This window comes from Crassostrea angulata, chromosome 9, assembly GCF_025612915.1.
Source record: "Crassostrea angulata isolate pt1a10 chromosome 9, ASM2561291v2, whole genome shotgun sequence".
Taxonomy (NCBI): Eukaryota; Metazoa; Mollusca; class Bivalvia; order Ostreida; family Ostreidae; genus Magallana; species Magallana angulata.
This window is the reverse complement of record NC_069119.1, coordinates 20921300-20943613: the sequence shown is the minus strand read 5'-3', so window position 1 is coordinate 20943613 and position 22314 is coordinate 20921300. Positions and strand designations below refer to the sequence as shown.

Sequence of the window (22314 nt, the reverse complement as noted above, 5' to 3'; positions counted from 1 at the left end):
GCTCTTCAGTAAATGTTTTTATTGACAACGAAGTCGAAGGGCAGATAAAATATTTGTTTTCTGTTTATCTCTTGTTCTTATTGATAAATTCATGAGAATGGCGTCAGCTGGAAGAGGAAAAGCAAGAACAAAACAGGCAAAAAAACATGAAATAGCGGAAAGGGTGAGATAACTAATACATTTGTACATTCATCGTGATCAGGTGATTTGCAAATGTAGCAAAAATAGTTTTTTTTTTTTTAAATTCCTGGATAAGAAGCACTATGAAATCTACGAAAAATAAGCAACCACAAATTCTTTAAATTTCAGTGGAGTTTGAAAATACTGTAAACATGTGAACATTTATTTTTATTAAGTTGCAAGCAACAATTTTATTCCTAATTTTATTAAATCAGGTTCAAGAGATACAAATGAGGCAGAAGAATTGGATGGAACAAAGAGAAGTAGCTTTGAAAACAAAAGTAAACTCTGAAGGGAAATCAGCAACAGGTACAATTCATTTATCACTGTTTATTGATAAGTTTTTCTCTTTGTAGATGGCTATATCACTAATTATAAACCACTAGGCTAGTTAAACTTAAAACTGACATTAATTCATAAATACACATAATTTCCCTTTGATCCCTGACTTTTGCCATCTATTGTAATGCTCATGCATGTGGCTACTTGTAAAATACAGGTTCATAAGCCACTATTGTTGTGTCACAGTAAAAACAATTAGTGCCACTGACAGTAAAATTCCCAAAGTAAAATCAACCTCTTTTTATCCAAAGATAATTATGTTAGAAAGTAACTGGTAATTTTAATATGAAAAGTATACAGTTTTGTAAATGTAATAGGTACTTAATGCATGCACGTATAAATGATAACTTTGCTTTCACTCTGACAGGTAAATTTCACGTCAAACACTTGGTTTAATTGGCTCAGTTATTAAAACAAAATGAGAACTTAATTTTGAGTAAAGTTTTGTTATTTAAAATCTTCAGTTGAAAAGAAACCTGAAACTAAATTTGCACCATCACCAAAACCAACTAAAACCACAGCAGAAAACATTGCATCTACCTCAAACCATCAAATGTCTAAAGAAAGGTTCAAATCTTGGATGGTTGCCAGAGAAAGAAAAGGCAAAATGGATCATGGAGACTATGATGAGGAAGACAGTGCAGATGTACTTAAAGTCTCAAGTTCAAGGACACCTGGTTATGCGAGTCCAGAGCCAGAGTGGGAAGAAGAAGAAACAAGTTACAAAAGTTAGTACTAATAGTACAATGTACAAAATGTCTTCATTTGATAGGAAATGCAAAGGTACAGTGTAATGCTGCATTGATTAGGATTTGATGAGTCATTTCAATTTAGTGGCAATTGTAAATCTTTTAGAAAGCAAAGCAACGTACAGTTCTGGATTAAATGATAAACTAATTAATGATTTGGCCAATTTGATGACACTTAAATTTATGTCATTTATTCACTAAAGACAAGCTAGTATAGTTCAGGGTTCTTTCATTTTGAGAATTTATATATTTATAATATAACATCTATTCATAAAAAAGATATATGGATAAAGGGTGCGTATACTGATTGCTAATGTCAGTTCAACAGTATAATTGAAGCAAATGCTGAGCTGATTGTAATTTACTGGAAGGGCCTAAATGACAAAATTTTGTCTGAAAACAATAATTAGTTAAAAGAATATATGTTAACGACTGATTAACGAGTGCCGGTATCTTAATTACAGACTACCAACAGTCTCAGATCATGAATCAGATGATGTCAGCAGAGGACTTTGATGCCAGAGCGGACAGCATTCTGACACGAGTAAAATATGGATTGGACAAACAGGACAGCTCAAGCAACAATAATAATTCAGGCGCCTCGGATCTATCAGGCCACTACTGCCCAGTGTGCAGAAAACTCATGGTATATACATCATAAAACATTAATTTCTAAATTATTCTTGAATGGGAATTCCATTGAACTAAATGATGTTAACCATGTTTTAGCTTAAATTCAAAAAAGATACAGAATGTTAAATTTCAAGTTCTGTTTTTAGAGAGGAGACCAGAACTCTCCACTGATTTATGTGCCATGTGGACACAACACCTGCATTTCCTGTTCAAAGGGAAGAGAACTCTGTCCGTGCTGTGGATCCCAGGCTTCCTCCAAAACTAGAAATATTATGTTGATGCAGATTATAGAGGTCAGCAAAAAAAAAAACCAATAGAGATTGCCAAATGTCAGGTCCTAGTGTTTTGCCTTCTCTCTTGTTCAGAAAATATTTTCATTTTTTTCTAATTCAGTTTATTCAAATTATATAGCCTTCCTCAGTTAATGTAATTCTAACAAAATTCATTTTACTTTTAACATACATGTACATGTTATGATGAATACATGTATTTAGGTTTCCAAAACTGCTTCCAATCTACATACATGTTATTCTATGTGTGATTCACACAACTGCTGTTTAATAAGCCATTTCAATTCAAACGTATGGAAGCTGAAAGAAAACCTGAGCTTACCTTTTGATACAATGCAGAAAATTTATTATTAACAGTAAACACATTGTCAACACACACCTGTAAACAAATTTTCATGTGACTTATAAAATCTCATTCCTACACTCACTCATTCACCACTCATTCACGCTCGATTGGCAATGCGAGCCAAATGTAAATACACAAAATATGAAACTTTTAAATAACTGTGACAATGATCTAGCTATAAAAATCTTTTTCATTGCAGGATTATCACAAAAATTTACATAGGGTCAAGGAGAGACAAAATCCAGAGCTTTCTAATGCATCTGAAAAAAATCAGAAGAGGAATAGTATGTTTTATTTTATTCAGAATATAATGAAGTTAATTTCCTAAAGTTGTCCCATATTTAGCCACAGGCATGTAAAATCATGAATAAAAAATCATTGTTACTAAAAGGAGTACATGTATTAGTTTATGTTCAATTTAATTTAGATTGATATGTTAGACTAATTTCATATTAATTTTTAGGAGGAATCAACAAAACAAAATACAGAGAAGAATATGAAAATCTGAAAATGAGACAAGAAGTTCTGAAAGTTGAAATAAAAAATATTCAGGGTGAAATAAACTCTTATGTCAAAGAGATTTCTGATGGAGAAAAACAGATTTCAAAGATCAGGCATGAAGAAAATAAGGTCATAGGGCAGATCCAGAGCCTCCAAGAAAAGCTTCATGCACTTGAACAACATCGAGCTCAGTACGAGACTGAGTGCGAGAGTACTCGACAAACTCAGAAGGAGGCCAGAGGAAAGCTGCATCAGACGCAGGATATCTTACTAACAGTTGAAATACAGATGGAGAAGGTACGTCCAGTACAGACTGATAAATTTACAGTGCATTATAAAAGTTCAGTAGGATTCAACCTACAATGTGAATCTGACACAAAGTAAATGCACTCTGACTGATTTATATCATTTTACTATGTTTCAGGCAAGGTTATTGGCCGAACAGTAAGCCTAGAATACACAAGACACTAGTCATGTCCGAGCTGATGTCGAACAGGAAATAATCAGCTGATGAAGACATCACTCGTAATGTAACTGAGTGAGTTCCAATGAGGAATACCGGTGGCTCAGATTACTTGACCATTGAAAATGCTGAATACATGTATTAAGAGAGACTATTAACAAATACTAAATATCCAGACATTATTAGAAAATGTAGAATATCTAGCTTACTCTCTGTCCCTATACATGGTCACTTAAAGTGTCAAAAGGGAAAAAATCAAGTATTCCTCATGTTAATGCTGCCAGACATTTTCCTAGAGCAGTTACCTGGTTACTAAGCAATGACTGAATGAGTTGTACACATTTTGATTTGAAGGAATCTTAATTTTTGTAAACTTAAGGACAATAGCCTCTTCATCGGCCAATAAAACGAGACGGGAACACACTTTAGTGTCATTCATTCATGTCAAAATTGCAAAACAAAAATTACAAACTAACTAAAGGTTATTGTAAGTGACCTTTGGCTTTTCCTCAAAGATGGCGGCCAGGGGACATGAAGGGAAAGTGTGGGTTTAACTGTACAAGTACCTTGATTGTTCTCAATATTAACTCTGCGCACGTGCTGATCGATGTCATATTCCAAGAAAAGCGCGCGGGTGATGATGACTGACCACGGTACTCCTTGCGTGAAGAGAGACATCGCATGACGTTAAACAGCACAGCAAGACAATATGAATACTGTATAGGTATGAAAGGTGCGATAACTTGGTTAAAAACTAATATTGCGTTATTTAATGTCAATTTATCGTCATTTTGAGTCTCCGAAAGTAAATTAGTCAACATTAAAATACACTATGTCTTTTAAGGTTGCTCTTGATTCACTGATGAATATTAAATAAGTATTCCCTGATGATAATTATAATCATGTTGATTCCCTGATGATAATTATAATCATGTTGATTCAAACATATTGTCTGAGATGCTATGTATAATTACATAAACCTAAAACAAAACATGTCAATGTTAAAACCCCCCAGTATTGCGTAACATAAAATTATCATAATGTTACATGTATTCATTTGTCTGCTCAGTCATCCTTCTCAATGCTCGAGCACGTTTACAAAGTATCAGTTTTTGTTGTCAATTTCTTCATTTGTAAATTTATTTGTAGCTGCCTTCTGTTACATTCGAAAAGAGAAATCACATTCACATGGCATTAATTTCTATTATAAGCTTCGTTTAAAAATCGTTCTTTGTCAGATGTCTCTTCATTTATAAATGCCATATGTTATCCAATTATACAACATGTTCAGTTTAATTATAATAAATGTCATTTTAGGGGCGTCATAATTCAAGTAAACAGTTTTTCAAGGTCCAAAGGTTTCGAAATTCCAAAATGGTATTTCCGTGGTTGTTTTTGGGACCCCTTTTGAATTAACATTGTCCTCTTCCTGTCCTGTTGCTGGCCGGTTGATAGCGAGCGCCAGTTTTGGCGGTTCCTTGCTCCCAGCGTTAAGAACGACATCTAGCGGTGAATGATCGTGAAGTTTCCCGCTTCCCGCCAGGTCGTTCGGTTCTAAGCACCAATCAAATGGACACATTTTACATTCGCCGTCCAGTGCGGGAATAATAGGAGATTCGATACAGTTAGGCTGAATTTTACTAACATCCGGGCATTTGTGAGGATCTATCCAAGAACAGTAAGGAATGGTGTGAATCGGTTTTGGCGTTCCTACTGATTTCATTGTCACCGTGACTCCTGTGTAAGATGTTCGTGAATCAAAGTCTGTTTGGAATGTCGAGGGTTTAGTGGAAGCTGTTGAAGAGTACAGATGAGCATGCATTTCGTGAGTCTCTCTTGTGGAAGGAAGAGGGTCTAGTTTTAGTTCATTTCTCCACATTTCATCATTATTCACATGAAGCGATTCCTGCCATCTAGGATATTTATTGTCGATTTTTAAGAACGGATTTTTCATTTGAATATTTTTCACTGCACTTTTCGTCGTCGACAGTTGATTTGATTGTGACGGTATGATTTCGGATTTCTGTAGTAACTTTTTTTCGTTTTTTCTGTCTTTTGATGCATCAAACTGAGGTGTGTTCGAATTGCCTTTCTTGTTCAGAAACAGATGCTTTGGGGTTCTAAATGTCTTTGGTGTATCAGTGACTTGTTGAAACTGTAATATTTTTGAGATATTTAATTTCTGGACACTGGCTCCGTTAGGGTCGTTGTTTGTTTCTTTTAGAGGCTTTTCAGCTGTAAATGTTCTAAATGTTTTTTCGTTGTTTCTTTCTGAGAGTTTCTTGAAGCTGAATTCTGGTAACATTGGCTTTCTTCCTCCAACTTCAAAACAAACAAATAAAAAGTGATAGTTAATTATTCATCTGTCGAATCATTTAAGCTAAACAAGTAATCCAAATCATGCAAATTGTCTTTGAAATACACATACATGTACATGTAGGTTAAGTATGCAACGCGTCCGGTAAAACGGTTGAGAGCGGTATAGCGGACTTTTTACTTGAAAACAAACATTTAAAAAGAATAATGGGAATTCTTTACAGTTAAATAGATATTTCATAATTTTAAAGGTTTTTTTTTTTACGTTTATTCATTCAAAATGACAATTGTTTTCCTATGTATTAACAAAGTATTTAAACGGTTTAAGTAAGTCCTTCCAATTTATATGACGGGTTCCAAACATTAACGTACTGCGATTTTTATGTTGACACCCACCAATTGACAATAATATGACACATAAATGGAGAATCCCATGCTTCAGAGCAGTCTCTTGTGTTGAATGACAAATGGAAGCTAGCCTTCGCTTTTATATAATAGAGAATTCAATATCAACTCAGTTAAGAAAATGGTCATGAGTTGCGTTCAGCTTGCGACCCCCCCCCCCTCCCCCACCACCCCATAAAATTCCACCAACCAACAACATCATGTGTGAACGACAGATAAACACGACTGACGATGACTTTGGAATATACATGATATTGCACTATGTAATTATTGACATCCAACTGACGGACGACGCGGCAATAGAATGCCAAAAAAATTAACATGAAATGATCTGACAATTTGTTTAGGGCCTATTAAAAGTAAATGAGAAAACACTTTTAAAAAAATGTTAAAAACAAGACTAGGATTTGATCAAAAATTACAAAGTCAATTACATGTATGTTCATATACTTGAAAAATTCGCCGTGAATTGAAGTTCTCTTCTGACTTTAACCATCTACAACTGTTAACAATATAGACACTGGACCTACTTCACGCTGTAATGAATTATAAAGTGGCACGTTTGTTTAAATGACTCTAAATTCTTTAACAGAAAAAATAAAGAAGGTTTAATTGAAAAAAAAATCAAGACTTACCAACAGGACAGAGTATCCAGATAATCAAAGCCGCCAAAATACCTGGTTTCATTTTTAGAGGAATCCGAACACTTTCATGTAACACGGCAGTCTAGAGATGCTGTATCGTGTTTACACTTGTGAACGGTGGCCTCGGGCCAACAGAAGTGAAAGAATTTACCAGGTAATTTATTTAGGTAATTAATTTATCTGGGTTAATTAACACGCAGTATAATGAAGTCGGTGTTCACGTTATGATCGTCGCACAACTTACATGTATAAGTTCAAGTTCAAGTTCAGTTTATTCACTCAGACCAAATAATTTGGTACAAGAGGAACATATATATAATACATACAAATACAAATCGTCAGAGGTACAGACAAACAGGTACATTTTCATACAGGGAAAAAATATAAATAAAAAAGAACAGACTATAGAATCACTACTTATATTAGATTTTAGTATAAAGGATCATAATAGGAAAACAACTAAGAGGAGCAGACAGCATCAAAAATTTTTGAAATAAATACACATAATTTTCTTAGCGATTTACAATTGCAATTAGTCATGAGTTCAGAAAACTTAAAAAAATTTGGTCTTTTCCAATATTTTGTGTTTATGTATTTTTTCCTTATTTCTTCTAGTGCCGAACATTCTAAAATATAATGAAATTCATCTCCAATAAGACCTTTATTACACAAAAGACATAACCTCTCATTCAAAGGAATGTTATACCATCTGCCTGTCTCTACAGGAAAACGATGGTTTGATGTACGAAATTTAATGAATTTTTTTCTTAGTTTTACAGGTAAAATATCAAGATACTTCTCAAAGCCAAAATATGGTTTTAAAATTTTATACACTTGACCTCTGGAAGAACAATTTATATCATTTGACCATATTTGCATAAATTGGTCTTTTAATCTTTGGTTTACAGTAGCAGATAACCATTCTATATTGACAAAATTATGGTTCTGCCAGACATAATGTAGCCCGCACATGTTCAAAATTCTTTGAATACAATCAATCCATGGGCTTTTACAATCGCTATTAAAATGTTGTGAAAATAAATATCTGTACACTGTATATACAATTTTGTTCTTGGGGCTTATTAGCATTTTCCCCCAATATGTAATTATTCTTGTATAAACATTAATATACAACGGGTAGCGCCCTGTTTCTCCATATATCATAAAATTCGGTGTTGTGCTTCTTAAATTAAGTACTGTTTTCAAAAATTTCAGATGTACACGTTCAATAATATCTAGATTTTCAAAGCCCCAAATTTCGCAGCCGTACAATAAAACTGGTAAAACAACCTTATCAAACAAATCAAATTGACAATTTACTGGTAAATTAAAATTTCTAATTTTTCTTATAACACCATACATAGCCTTTTGAGCCTGTTCACACAAATGCTTTCTTGCTTTAATAAATGAACCAGTTCTTGACAGAACGATACCCAGGTATTTGAATTCTTTAACATTTTCAATAACTTCTCCTTTATAATAAAAAAGCTTTTTCGATGTTGGACCTTTGGAGAAAACCATTATTTTTGTTTTATTAACATTGACATTAAGTTTCCATTGAGTACAATAACTATAAAATTCGTTGAGGGCGTTTTGAAGGTCTTCTGTCGATTCCGCCATTATGACGGTATCGTCAGCGTAAAATAAAATAAGTAGTTTCAAATGTAATAATAACTCGTTTTCGATTTCATTACTAATGCTTTGTAAACCTACAATATTTTTTTCCAAAAGAAAGTTTTCTAAGTCATTAATGTACAAAGAAAATAAGAAAGGGGAAAGGTTTTCTCCTTGTCTAACACCTACATTACATTCAAAAAAATTAGAAGCAATACCATTTAATTTTACTAGTGACTTTATACCCATGTACATGTTTTTAATATATCTAAAGCATTTCCCGTTAATTCCATTTAAAATAAGTTTACTCCACAGGCCGGTCCTCCATACAGTATCAAACGCCTGTTTAAAATCGATGAAAGCACAAAATAATTTCTTTTTTCTTTTCATGAAAATATCACAGAGAAATTGTAGTGTCAAAATATGATCTAAAGTTGAGTAGTTTTTTCTAAACCCGGCTTGGTTTTCATAAATAAGATTTGTCTCAGTGGCGTATGCTTCCAGACGATTGGCCAAAATACTAGTGAAAAGTTTACCTAGACAACTTAAAAGAGATATCGGGCGGTAATTTTCCGGCTGAGTAGGATCCCCCTTATTTTTATAAATTGGTTTGATTATACCGATTAGCCACTCATCTGGAACGAACCCACTACAGAAAATAATATTAAAAAACTTCTTATACACTTGTAAAAATATAGACAGAGTAGATGAAATATGTTCATTTACAATAAGATCATACCCAGCGGCTTTACTATTTTTAAGTTTCTTAACTGCCGCAACAATTTCTTCATCAGAAATTTCACCGTTAAGAATATCGTCATACATACATGTACCAATAAAATCAGGGTTATCAATATTAGATTCACCGTTCTCACAGCCCTCATTCATATCCTTTAAAAATTGAAACATATCGTCAATGCTAACAGCACATTTTTCATCCCGTCTTGAACCATGTAAAATTTTCCAGTAGTCTTTCGGGTTAGTAGAACGCAAGTTGACAAGTTTCTTAGTAATGGTTTTCTTATAATCTTTGATACAACCATCCATTGTTCTCTTGTATTGCTTACTTAGTACCTTCAGATTTTCTTTATTATCTGTTGAATTATTAGGGTCTTCCGTTTTTAACGGAAGACCCTTTTGTTTTTCTACGGTTTCTTTTTTTTCTTATTAGGGTCTTCCGTTTCCAACGGAAGACCCTCTTGTTTTTCTATTGTTAGGGTCTTCCGTTTTCAACGGAAGACCCTCTTGTTATTCTATTGTTTCTTTTTCATTATTATTAAGGTCTTCCGTTTTCCAACGGAAGACCTTATTGTTTTCGTACGGTTTCTTTTTCCCTATTATTATTTTTTTTTTTCTTACAAAATTTGTGCAGGCGATTTCTCAGAAATGGCTCAGCCGATTTTCGTGAAATTTTCAGATCTAATAGATATTAATCCGAACTTAATATACATTTTTTTATTTTGATGACGTCATTTCCGTTCTTGAGAAAATGACGTTTTAACGATTTTCAGAGGGTCGGCTTGTCCAGGGATCTCCTCCTAAACGGTAAAAGATATTGAGTTCAAACTTTCAGGGATTGTAGACAAAAGATTGTAGATGTGCTATTTGGCATTCATATTTGTCATGCTCAAAAGGCGTTTAAGCTCGCCTGGTCCCGAAAATTGAGACTAAAAAAACGTCGTTATTTTTAACGGTTTTCTTAGTTTATCTCTTTTCTGAAAAATATTTTGTTAACACATGTATTGCAAAAAAAGTTCATATTTACAAGACTTTTCATTTGATATCAAGAAAAAGGGGCTGGCCCCTCAAATTAAGGGACCAAAGGGCTCTAAAGTCTTTCATCTGTAGCCCTTTACTGAGGGATATTTTGTGAAAGGTTATAGAGGCAAATATGTTTATCTTACAGTTATTTATCCAAGCAATGTAATGATTTTATCATGTGTTACGTAATTAGTGGTTTTTAGGGGCCAAAAGTCTAGAATTTTGACCACCCATATCTCAGAAAAAAAAATATTTTGACATGCAGTATAGAAGTAAAAATAGTCAAAATGATGTACTAAATAATATGCAATTTTCAAAATTTCGTTAAATAGCCCCTATAAGGAGTTAAGGGATCGGCCCCTAAAACGTTCTTTCCCATATATCTCAAGAACGGTAACGAATCTCTTAACACGTATTGAACAAAATGTGTTGAAATTTAGATGACCTTTAATTTAATATCAACAAAACGGGGTTGACCCTTAAAATTTCGGGGCCAAAGGGCTCTAAAGTCTTTCATCTGTATGCCTTTACTGAGGGATATTTTGTGAAAGGTTATAGAAGCAAATATGTTAATCTTATAGTTATGTATCCAAGCAACGTAATGATTTTATCATGTGTTACGTAATTAGGGGTTTTTAGGGGCCAAAAGTTCAAAATTTTGATCACTCATATCTCAGAAAGGAAAAATATTTTGAAATGCATTGTAGAGGAAAAGATGCTCAAAATGATGTACTTAACAATATGCAGTATTCAAATTTTCCTTAAACGGTCCCTATAAGGAGATAAGGGATCGGCCCCTAAAACGCTCTTTCCCATACATCTCAAGAACAATAACGAATTTTTAACACCCGTTGAACAATGTGTTTTTAGAATTAAATGACCCTCAAACAATGTAATGATTTTATCATGTGTTACGTAATAAGGGTTTTTTAGGGGTCACAATATCAAAAAGTTATATCACTTGTATCTTGTAAAGGTGGCAGGGGATAGTTTTTTGGTCGAGGAAATGTGAGACAGATATAGTGCTCATATATGTAATTTAATTTTTCAGTGGATTTTTAAATTTGCCAAAATTGATTTGCATGCAGGGGCCACATGGTCCCGAATCTTGAGAATTTTTAAACATTTTAGAATAAAACAAGTACAACTTACATATAGCACTATATAGAATAGCCGGGGACGGTCTCAAAATCTTCTGAAAAATTGTTCTTTCTTCACATTTTCACGGGTCCAGCACCACCCTCCAGTCCCGAGCAACTGCCATAAACTACCATAGGATTGGTAGCTAAATGTACTATGTATACCCATGCAAATAATCACCAATTGATGGGGGGGGGTCAATCACCTTCTTTTCGAGTTACATTTCGTGTTCTGAACCTACCCTACTTTTCAAGCACTAAACCGAAAGTAAAAATTTTGGCCACAGTATCGCATTTTCATTCCATATCTGACCAGTATTAAAGTGTCATATATCAATGAAATTGAAATGAGCTCCTCTATCCACAACATGAATGCAATAAATATTCTAGCAATTTAAACCTCTCATACATGTATAACCAGCGAAACCTCAAAAAAAATATTTTGACAAGTACATGTAATATACAGCAGAAAATATGCTCATAATGATATGTATAAATTAATAATAATTTTTTTAATTGATTTGTCAGTGTCTAGGCAGATTACATCTGAAAATACATCAAAAAGAAAAAAATCACGGAACACACAAACCGAAATAGTATCGAGTGGTTTAATTTGATGGATTAAATTTTTCGTAAGAGTTATCTAATAAAGTTGATGTCATATTCTTAAAATAGAATACACTTGGCGTCGTCTGAGAAGAAACTGCGCAAATACAAGATATTGTGGGACATCGTTGAAATTTGAAGACATTGATCAAGATACATATATCATTAGATATTTAACAGCACAGGAAATATAAGCATTGATCTGAAGTGTGTGTAGTCGATTATTTGACCGATTATTTGATCAGTGCATTGAGCATCGTAAGTATTTATGCCCGAATTATTGTAATCTTTGACAGTTTGTAGTTATACCATTGACGGTATGCAAATTTACTTCGCTCGACGATTGAGTTTATTTAACACGTTACCGTTTATGTGTTTGTATACTGTGATAGATAGAACTGCCAAGTTCAAACTCCTATGACAAATACAAATACAAATACAAATATTTTATTGGCACAGACACAATTACAATAATTGGCAAAGGCCCAATGAATATATAAGAACATCATTGTATGTTTACAATAGTTGCATGTACAGTATATATATTTTTACTGATCTATATAGATCAGTTTAACATTTCCTTAGACTAATTGACATCTGTGTTCAAAGCAGTCATTAATGAATTTAACAGTAATATTTAAAATAGTATGTATTTCACTATTTAAACATACATGTAAAATGTATCTTTCTTTGTTCAAGTTATTGGCAATATTTATTTTACTTATCTTATAAAAATTACTAAAATAATTGTTCCTTAGATGAGAATAGGCTTTACATTGAAAAAGAAAATGAGTTTCATCTTCAATTGCACCAGTTTTACAAGCATTACAATATCTTTCATTCCTAATTGTGGCATTATATCTACCACTTTCTATTGCAAGTTTATGTGCACTTAATCTTATTCTACTAATAGAGGATCTCTCAGATCTTTTCCTGAGTATATCAACATAAGGACTTCTTTTTCTCATATATAATTTTTGAAAAAATGAAAGTTTTTCTGAACTAAAAATTTTTGATGATTGCTCTTGGATACATTGGTCAATGATTCTTTGCTTTATGTTTGGTAAAAAGTGTTGGATTGTGCTTTTATAATTACTAATGTTTGAGAATCCCAAATTGTCTAGGATGCCATAAATTTTCTTAGTCCAGGAATTGGAATTGATCGTTCCCTGATATAATTTAAATGCCAAAGAATTAGATGTTATCAAGTGATTCCAATATTTAATGCTTGAGAATGAGATTTTAGACCAAAGTGGTAACCTGTTTAATTCTGCCAAACAACCAGCATTAGATGCTTTGCAATGTAATCCAAGTATATCTTTAAGAAATTTTACATGAAATTTTTCGATAACTGAAATATCTTTCAATGAGAGATCCACTCCCCATATTTCACAACAATAAAGAAGTACAGGAAGTACAATAGAATCAAAAAGTTTTTCTAAGAGCTTACATGGATTATCAATACCAATTATTTTTTTCATTTTAAAATATGCTTTTCTGGCCTTTTCAACAAGCACAGATGTTGCTAAATTAAACTTCCCATTACTTTTCAATACAATACCCAAATAACAGTATTTTGATACAACTTGCATAGTATTTCCATTGAAAGTGAAATTGATGCTTTGATGTTTACTATTTGAGTTAAAAACCATGATTTTAGATTTATCAACATTGACTTGTAATTTCCAATTTGAACAATAGTTGTAAAGAATATCTAAACTAGTTTGTAAACCACTTTTGCTCTCTGATAAAATAACAATATCATCAGCATAAAGCAGACAGTTTACATTGAGATTATTTACATGTACAGGTTCACATTTTACATTTTGTTTCAAGTCACTGACAATACCATCAATAAATATATTGAAAAGTGTAGGGCTAAGAACATCCCCTTGTTTGACACCACATTCAGAGTTAAATATTTTACCTAACCCATCAGAAAATTTTATCCTACTGGTTGTGTTGCTGTACATGGAAAAAAGAATATTAAATAATTTTTTAGAAATATTAGAGTTAAGGAGCTTATAAAATCCAATCTCTTGATTAACTATACATGTATAGCTTGGACAAAAAACAAACTATATAACTTATTAAGCTATTCAGAGTATCTTGATTTATCAATTTTGTCATACATTTTTCTTAAAATGTTTATATTTTAAGCATGTATAAAATTTCGCACTTTGGTGCAGTGATAGTTTTCAACTTTGAACTGTTCTGTAAACGAAATTGTATCTCCTTTTGGGGTAATTGATTCATGACCACACGTTACTTCTTGAATGAAATATAAAGGAAGTCAGTTATGGTAAACAAGACAACTGATTGGCATAGTAATTCAGCACATCATAAGAATTCTTATCCACACCTCAATGTACAAAAAGTGGAGGACAGGGAGTCAAGTGAAGTTGTACCCAAAGCGACTCATACCCAAACAAACTAAGTATCGATTGGTTTGGTGGTAAACATGTTTAATTGGGTTGTAAATGTAAAATATATAATCTGTTAAGGTTAGGTTTTTATATAATTGCAATACTAAATTTAGAAATAAATGTAGAATTTTTTATAATATAATGTCATGTCCTTTAAGTAGTGCTGAACATACTTGCCAACTGACCCGCTTTCGTCGGGTCACACCCGATTTTTCAACCCTTCACCCGATTATTTTTTATGACCCGGCGGGTCATGCTTTTCACCCGATTTTTGTCGAACAACCCGAAAATCTCCCGATTTCCGGATTTGGTTCGTAAATTACGTTGCGCGTTTGACTTCCAGTTATGAACCCAAGCTAAGCTTGGATTTACGTAACGCGTAAACAATGCCGATGGCTATAACAGACACATTATTTAATAAGTGTAATTATTATCGTGAGTTGTTTTGACTAAGCGAAGGTTTAAATCATTAAGTGTGATGGCTTCCAATAAGAAAAGGTCTTCATCGGGGCCAACGGAATCAAAACCAACAAAAAGAAAATGATATTTTTGTACCTATCAACATATCTGGGAAAATGAATTCCCATAGGTAAAACAAAGTAATCGAGTACAAAACGAGGCTTTTGCGTTCTATGTAACGCACATTTGAATATTGGATTTTGTGCTCAAAATGATCTGACTAAACATTCATAAAAGCTAAGTCATGTATAGAATGCTTTTTAATACACAAAAGTCTTCCAAGTCGCTTACAACTTTCATGCCATCATTTACAGAGTTCAAAAGCAAGGTTAATGTAGCAGAAACTCTTTTTGCATTTTTTTTTTTAGCTGAACACAACCTACCATTTTCTGTGTCAGATCACTTTACAAAATTCAAAATCAGCAACTGTTAGTTAAAATGCTTCTTTGCAATAAAGTACATGTATTACACACAAGTTTTAACACATATTTCTATTGTATATACCTTAGTGAAATGCATGATAAATATGTCGTGAATGTCGTTACGCGCTATGACCAGATTTTTTACTTTCCAAATCTGGTCATGACCAGATTTTCACATGTTGGAGGTTGGCAAGTATGGTGCTGAAACGAATACCATAAATCAGTATTCGAATATTCGTGAGTGCTATTCAATTCATATTCAAATATTTGTAGATGTCAAAGACAAGGTATTAAGTTTGTATTACTAAGTGGGTGTATGTATAGACTGCTTAAACACGTCAGTTCGAAGTTGACACTTAACGCATGAGTATTCATTGAATTGGGTGTACATTTATCTTTTAAGCAAATAATATACTGATATTTTTTTAAAAATGTCCTTTAAATAGAATCACAAGTTTGATTACTTCTTTAATAATATACTACAGTCCAAACTCCTGTGTGAGACCGATACGTAACTTCGTAAGTCATTCCAAATATTTCCGCCATGTTTGATATAGTATTAAAAAGAAAACTGATAGCTTATAGTTCTAGAAATGTTCTGTTTATTTGAGAGAGAAAAAACAAATTATATCAAGGTATCTTTTTAAAAAAAACTTTCTATGTACCTTTCGATATTAACTCTCCGTAGCTCGCACTCGATCAAACATTTAAGCAAATTATTTCTTCAGGGTCTATTATGAATTGATAAATCCAGAATGTTTGTCTCCGTTCGATGTAAACCATGCTTTTACTTTCAAGGTAAACAAGCATGGCAGAAGAGTCTATATTACTGGGTTAAGTAATAGATTCTACCAAGCATGGCAGTCATAGATGGCTTGTCTTTTCTTTCGTTCAAAGTAAAATTGTCCAGCTTCTCCTTTCCATTGTAACGAAATAACATGATGCTGCTTAGTTTACAATGCTTAATATGGGTGTTAGACATGTGATCGAATATTCGAATGCTAAATATACATTCGAATATTAGAAATTTGCTATTCATTCGCGAATATTCATACATTCGTTTCAGCACTACCTTTAAGTTAGCCTAAGATTGAGGTTCTTATATCAACATTTGATAGAAAATTCTGTTTACATACAATCTTTTCTTTAAAATACTGATTAATTAGATTCACAAATTTAAAAATTCTTCACACTCTTTGAAGGCAGACATAACATTATAATTAATGTCATTTTTTACTCGACAATTTGATTACAAGTCTGTTTGGGTATGAGTCAGTTTAGTTAAGAATTGACTGTAATTCATGGACAGTTACCAAAACAATGGAATATATTTTAAGCCTAAAATTGTTCAAAAGCTGCAATGTTAAAACTCTCTAATAAGGGTTACTTTTTTAATGGTCAATGATGCAAATATGAGTAGTTAGTTAATTGGGATTTTTCGTTTATTACTTAAAATAAATGAAAAAATTGCATATATATAGCTTTATCAAGCTATTTTGAATACCTTAATGAAGAGATTGTGGTGGACCTGTCTAACAAAAAGTCGGATACATTGAATACGTTATACGATAATTTAAAGTGTGGATGCTGCATCTTACATTTAGGAAATAGGCTTGCTGATATTGCACGAGAAATCTAGAGAATTACCCCAGTGTGCTAAGATGTTTTTAAATATGGCTAAGTCACAGACCTCTTAATATCTATGTGTAGGTAATAGAAGTACATGAACTTTCTTTTTATAAATTATGTATACTTTGATTGTCAGACCGGATCAAATATCGGTGCCAAATAACTCAGTTGGTAGAGCACCGGACTGGAGATTTAGGGGGCCCAGGTTCAAATCCTTGACTGTTCCGTCATTATTTCTCCCATCCTGTCACAATACTATAGTTTGTTTAAAAATATTTATGCAGCATGTTAGGACGACTTTTAATAAAAATAGACATACCTGCGAAAGAACTGCAATTGAAATAGATGTCAAAGGGAAATTTTTCAAGATACTTTCATTTACACAGTCATTATCATTTTTCCCTTGAAAAATATCTTGCGGAAATTTATCATGCAGAATTTTGACATATTTTCTCCATTTGAAAGTCAGTCTGAATAGCTTGCACAGTTTCTCAACATAATCATCCAGGTCTGTTGCTATACAAAATCCTCAAACGTAAGATTTTTTAGCCATGTATAAAACCTGATAAGCTTTGAGTGGCTTTTCACGGGAGAAATCTTAAAAAATTTTCATACTCTTGAATGAACAATGAAGTCTGAGGTATTTATAAATATCCATTGATAAAGCAAAATGTGAATGATAAGAAGTCACTGTAATGAGTTGAAGTCGACTTGAAGATACTTCCTGTCCAAAACTGACCAAAAGTGATATTTTCGATGTATTTACAGAATTGAAAAATCCACCCACTCTTTCCAATTGTCTCATTTAACATTACATATCGTTAATGTTCATTTGACCTTGAAATAACATCTGTTATGATAATTGCTCTGAAAATGAAAAAGAATCAACATATTTTTACCCTATTATTGTAAATATGCATCATAAATGTAGAAAACATGTAGAATTTGAACATTTTTCATGGATTAATCATGCCTCCCCAGCTACCTGGTTGTGTTTGAATTTCATTTTAATTAAAAGCAGGTATCACACTTGTAGGTCTTACCAGCAAAGTTAAAAGGAGACTAGAAACCAGAATAAATGAAATATACACAAAATATGATAAATATAAGCTTACTTTCTATGAAAACAAGAAATCACATTAAGGGTGGCATGTCTTTTTGTGAATAAAAATGCTACAGATCATCCATTTACCAAAAAAAAAGATCAATTAATATCAGTGATGGTTGTTTTCAAATATGTGTGAGAAATGACTCAAGGAAATTTCTTCAAGTTTCATAATATTAGGTTAAAGTGTTTAAACTAATGCTTCTTATGAAAATCAAAAGATAGGGGGAGGGTATACATATAAGGGCATTTCTAAGTGATGTGATGCTTTTATCATAATACTATCATGTAGGTGTATATAGAATTGAATAAGGTTTCTTATTTAAGGAGGTTGAACAACAATTGACCTCTAAAAGATTAGGTATAGATGCTTTACTTATGGAGAACCCTATGAATCTGTGTTAAATAGTTGAAAGTGGAAATGGTGGGTTCACTTAAATGGCCATAATTTTCTAAATCTTCTATGGAATTGGCAAAATGTGGTATACTCTTTCTCAGAATAGCATAAGCTTTTTATTTTCTAAGACAAAATGACTAAAAGTAGCAAGGGACAGTTTCTGATAAAGTACCTGTCAATATTTTTGAGAATTGCTGTACTTAAAGGATTATGAGTGTTGCTAAAATTCATGAAATGATTTTTAATGATTATCATTAGTTAGAGGGATGTCTCTTGTTGAAATTAATATGCAATATGTAGGCCCCATATGTTAGGTACATGGAAATTAGAAGTAAATTGCAAAACCTGCGGCTATGACTGTTGTGTTGACTTTCCACAGTGAAATTGCAAGTTACAGACGGGAGGTAAAATAACACGAAAAGTAGGTGGATGGGACATTGTGAACTTTACACCCATAAGTTTAGGACATGTGATGGTGCAACATGCACACAGTACGAAAGGTCAACCCTTTGCAAGGAATTAGCTGGGGAAGGTCTAAAAAGCTGAAAAATCATGAAAAATTAGCAAAATATGAAAGGGTCAAAATCTCATAAAAACCAGTATGTAGAAAATTTTACAGGTTATGACAAGTAACTTTCTTCAGAAATTGATGATTGGTTTAAAAAGTATGAATTAAAGGTATTTATGCTAAATGGGAACTGAGGAAATTCTATTTACAGAGTTCCAAAGACACACATCCCTTGGCTACAGTAAATTGTATAAAAAAAAAACTATCCTGTGCCACCTTAAAAGCTGTTTAAAAGAGTATCATTTTGATGTTAAGAGGTAAATAAAAATTGATGAAATAACCATATCACTGCATATCATGCATATAGAGTATTAAGAGGGAGTGATAGTTGTCACCATATTTAGACTGTATCAGTCTCCTTATAAAGAAGAGTTTATGTAAAAATAAAGGAAAGTCCCCAATTTTTAAATATTAAATGTATGACATTTTTAATCGAGTGTTCCAAAGCAAACATCTGGTTATTGGAAAAGTGAGCGGGCGGCTGCCAAAACGATACCCTTTTAATACAGATAACTCTTCCAAAAGATAGGAAGTTGTTGTTTTGCAGATCAAATGTACATATATCAGAGCTGTGCTTTTTACTTGAAATTTTATTTATGATATTTTTGTTATAAAAATACCAGCTGCTGAACTTAGGTAATTCTCTCACAGAATATTGCATGTAGGGTACCCCATTTCTCTGGATGTGTTGTGTTTTATCAATTCAGGGTTAACATACTGTTCACACAAAAGAAAAACCCGGTTTGCTGTAACATTAACAGCTTTTCTCTTGTTACTAAATTATATTTAATGGTATATCTGATGTTTACATTGTTGCCCACCCAGCCCCCTTACTGTAAATGAAATCCTCATTAAAGAAAATTTTAGTCCTATGGGATCAATTTTTAAACGGGTTTTTGAAAAAAAAAATTGAAAACAATGATTGAAATAGTAAAAAATTGGTAGGCAGACAGCTGCCAAATGGTTACCCTACCCCTATGGTACAAATAACACTTTCAGCTGTTGAACTTTTTAGTTCAATTTAAAGTTCTTTATTCCAAGAGATAACTATTTTATTATTAGATAGATATTATATAAATAGTGCCTGTTTAAGAGGGCAACAGTTGAAATTGACACCCCGATAAAACTATTTTCAACCGACGGGAAGAGGAGGTTGACAATGGTTTTGGAGGGGTGTCAATTTCAACTGTTATCCTCCCAAACAGGCACTATTTATTTTATTATACTGAATGTCTTATTATTAAAGAAAATTTTACTGCTTTCACATAGAAATGACGTGAATTCTATGGCGAACCGAACAGGTTTTATACAGAGAGGAGCTTTATCTGGCTATTTTTATTTGATGCAAAGGGAGCTATGTTTAATTTCACTATGTGGTTATTTCTCTATAACAAATGAAAAAAGGGATACACAAATTTCTTTACGCATTACGTTTACTGTCAGTTACATTAATGAGCTTAAATCTGACATCTTTGATTTTTAGCTCACCGAGACGAAGTAAAGGGGAGCTCATGCTATAACCCCGGCGTCAACGTCGGCATCCGGACCTGGTTAAAGTTTTTGTTGCAGGTCCTGTATCTAAGATATTACTTGTCCTATCTTCACCAAGCTTGCATGGATCATGCATCTGGGCCTACTTGTGTGGAGGCATCCTTAGATAGTGTAGATTCAAATTGGCTCAAATCATGGTCCCTTGGGGTAAGGTGGAGCCACAATCAGGAGTCAAATTTTTGCACAGGAATATAAAGAGAAATTTTATTTTAAATCTTTTACTTCGAACACGACTGGCCAGAAAAGCTCTAACTTGTGTGAAGTATCATCAGGAAGGGTAGATTCATATTTGGTCAAATTATGATCCCCGGGGGTAGGGTAGGGGCACAATTGGGACTGGTTAAATCTTTACAAAGGAATATATTAAGAAAAATCTTTTTTCTTTAAAAAAAAATTCTTAGAAAAGGTGCAACATTAGTGAAAGCAACCTTGGAATAGTGTAGACTCAAATTTGACAAAATCATATTTTTCAGGAGTAGGATGGAGCCACATGGGGTGGGAGTCCAATTTTACAAAAGAAAACAGTTTAAATTCAGCAAAATTCAAATGTTATAATATATGGTTTAACTTATATGCAAGCATTTTGACATATTTTTTAATCTTTAAAATTGTTTAGAGGTTGGCCTCTGGACAATTCTTGGGGTTCACATGTTTGATGTAGGTTTATATCCCATTTGATTTAGATCTTCTTGAGAATTGTAATGTTCAATATGTGAAATTACTATACTGTGACAAAAAGGGATCTATGATAAACAGAATATCCAGGGATATTTTTATATACAGGATCTGTTGTATAACATTGTCCATATTTTTTTGGGTATATTGCTCCGTAAAGCTGATTTTATAATGTCTATTGTTGCTCAGGTGAGCAACGTGGCCTGTGGGTCTCTTGTTAGAGCTGGTTAAAGTTTTGTTGCAGGTGCCCTCTGATGATTATATCTTAGTTACTACTGGTTTTAACTTCACTAAACTTGCATGAATGGTGCGTCTTATGATACTGATGCTCCAGACAGGCTTGACTGCTGAATCTTAGCCATAGGTTTCAGATGCTGGAGAAAGTTTAGGTTTTTAGAGCTGTTTAAAATTTTTGTTGCAGGTGCTCTCTGATGATTATATCTTAGTTACTTCTGGTCCTAACTTCATCAAACTTGCACGGATGGTGTGTCTTATGATACTGATGCATCTGACAGGCAATAATGCTGAATCTGAGCCATAGCTTGCAGATGCTGGATGAGGTTAAGGTTTTTAGAGCTCGTTAAAGTTTTTGAAACAGGTGCCCTCCGATGGTGATATCTTAGTTATTACTTGTCTTAACTTCATCAAACTTGCATGGATGATGCGTCTTATGATACTGATGCACCTGACAGGCTTGAATGCTGAATCTGCATTGATGCTTGATAAAGTAAAGTTTTTTGGAACAGATCACATGTTTAATAGATAATAGTACATGTACTATTTCAAACTTGCATAGTTGATTAAACTCTAATATGAATGAATCGCAGAGGTAGCTTCAGATGCAGTGCTTGTTATCCATAATCAAGGATGCTAAAAAATATATCATAGTTATTACTTGTCTTAACTTCACCAAACTTGAATGGATGGTGTGTCTTAAGATACTGATACACCTGACAGCCATGGATGCTGAATCTGAGCCATAGTTTTCGGATGTTGGAGGAGGTTAAGGTTTTAATAGCTCGTTAAAGTTTTGAAACAGGTGCCATCTGATAATGATATCTTAGTTATTACTGGTCCTAACTTTACCAAACTT

At 33.0% G+C, this 22314-nt stretch overlaps 3 protein-coding genes across 3 annotated transcripts; 1 reads left to right on the top strand and 2 right to left on the bottom strand.

The window, feature by feature from the left end:
• Nucleotides 1-3928, top strand: LOC128162814 (uncharacterized). The gene is made up of 8 exons (XM_052826194.1): nt 1-163; nt 396-489; nt 987-1250; nt 1736-1917; nt 2051-2197; nt 2740-2824; nt 3004-3338; nt 3466-3928. Exons 1-8 carry the CDS (start codon nt 92-94, stop codon nt 3487-3489), a joined length of 1203 nt encoding a protein of 400 aa, XP_052682154.1. The 5' UTR covers nt 1-91; the 3' UTR covers nt 3490-3928.
• A 147-nt stretch (nt 3929-4075) lies between these two features.
• Nucleotides 4076-7078, bottom strand: LOC128162815 (uncharacterized). Its single transcript, XM_052826195.1, has 2 exons — nt 6861-7078; nt 4076-5826 (listed from the first exon to the last, which is right to left on the bottom strand). The coding sequence occupies exons 1-2, from the start codon at nt 6910-6912 to the stop codon at nt 4850-4852; spliced, it is 1029 nt and encodes a 342-aa protein (XP_052682155.1). The 5' UTR covers nt 6913-7078; the 3' UTR covers nt 4076-4849.
• A 5351-nt stretch (nt 7079-12429) lies between these two features.
• Nucleotides 12430-14006, bottom strand: LOC128163481 (uncharacterized). The gene has a single exon (XM_052827096.1). The coding sequence runs from the start codon at nt 13960-13962 to the stop codon at nt 12571-12573; it is 1392 nt and encodes a 463-aa protein (XP_052683056.1). The 5' UTR covers nt 13963-14006; the 3' UTR covers nt 12430-12570.
• Nucleotides 14007-22314: the final 8308 nt, after the last annotated feature.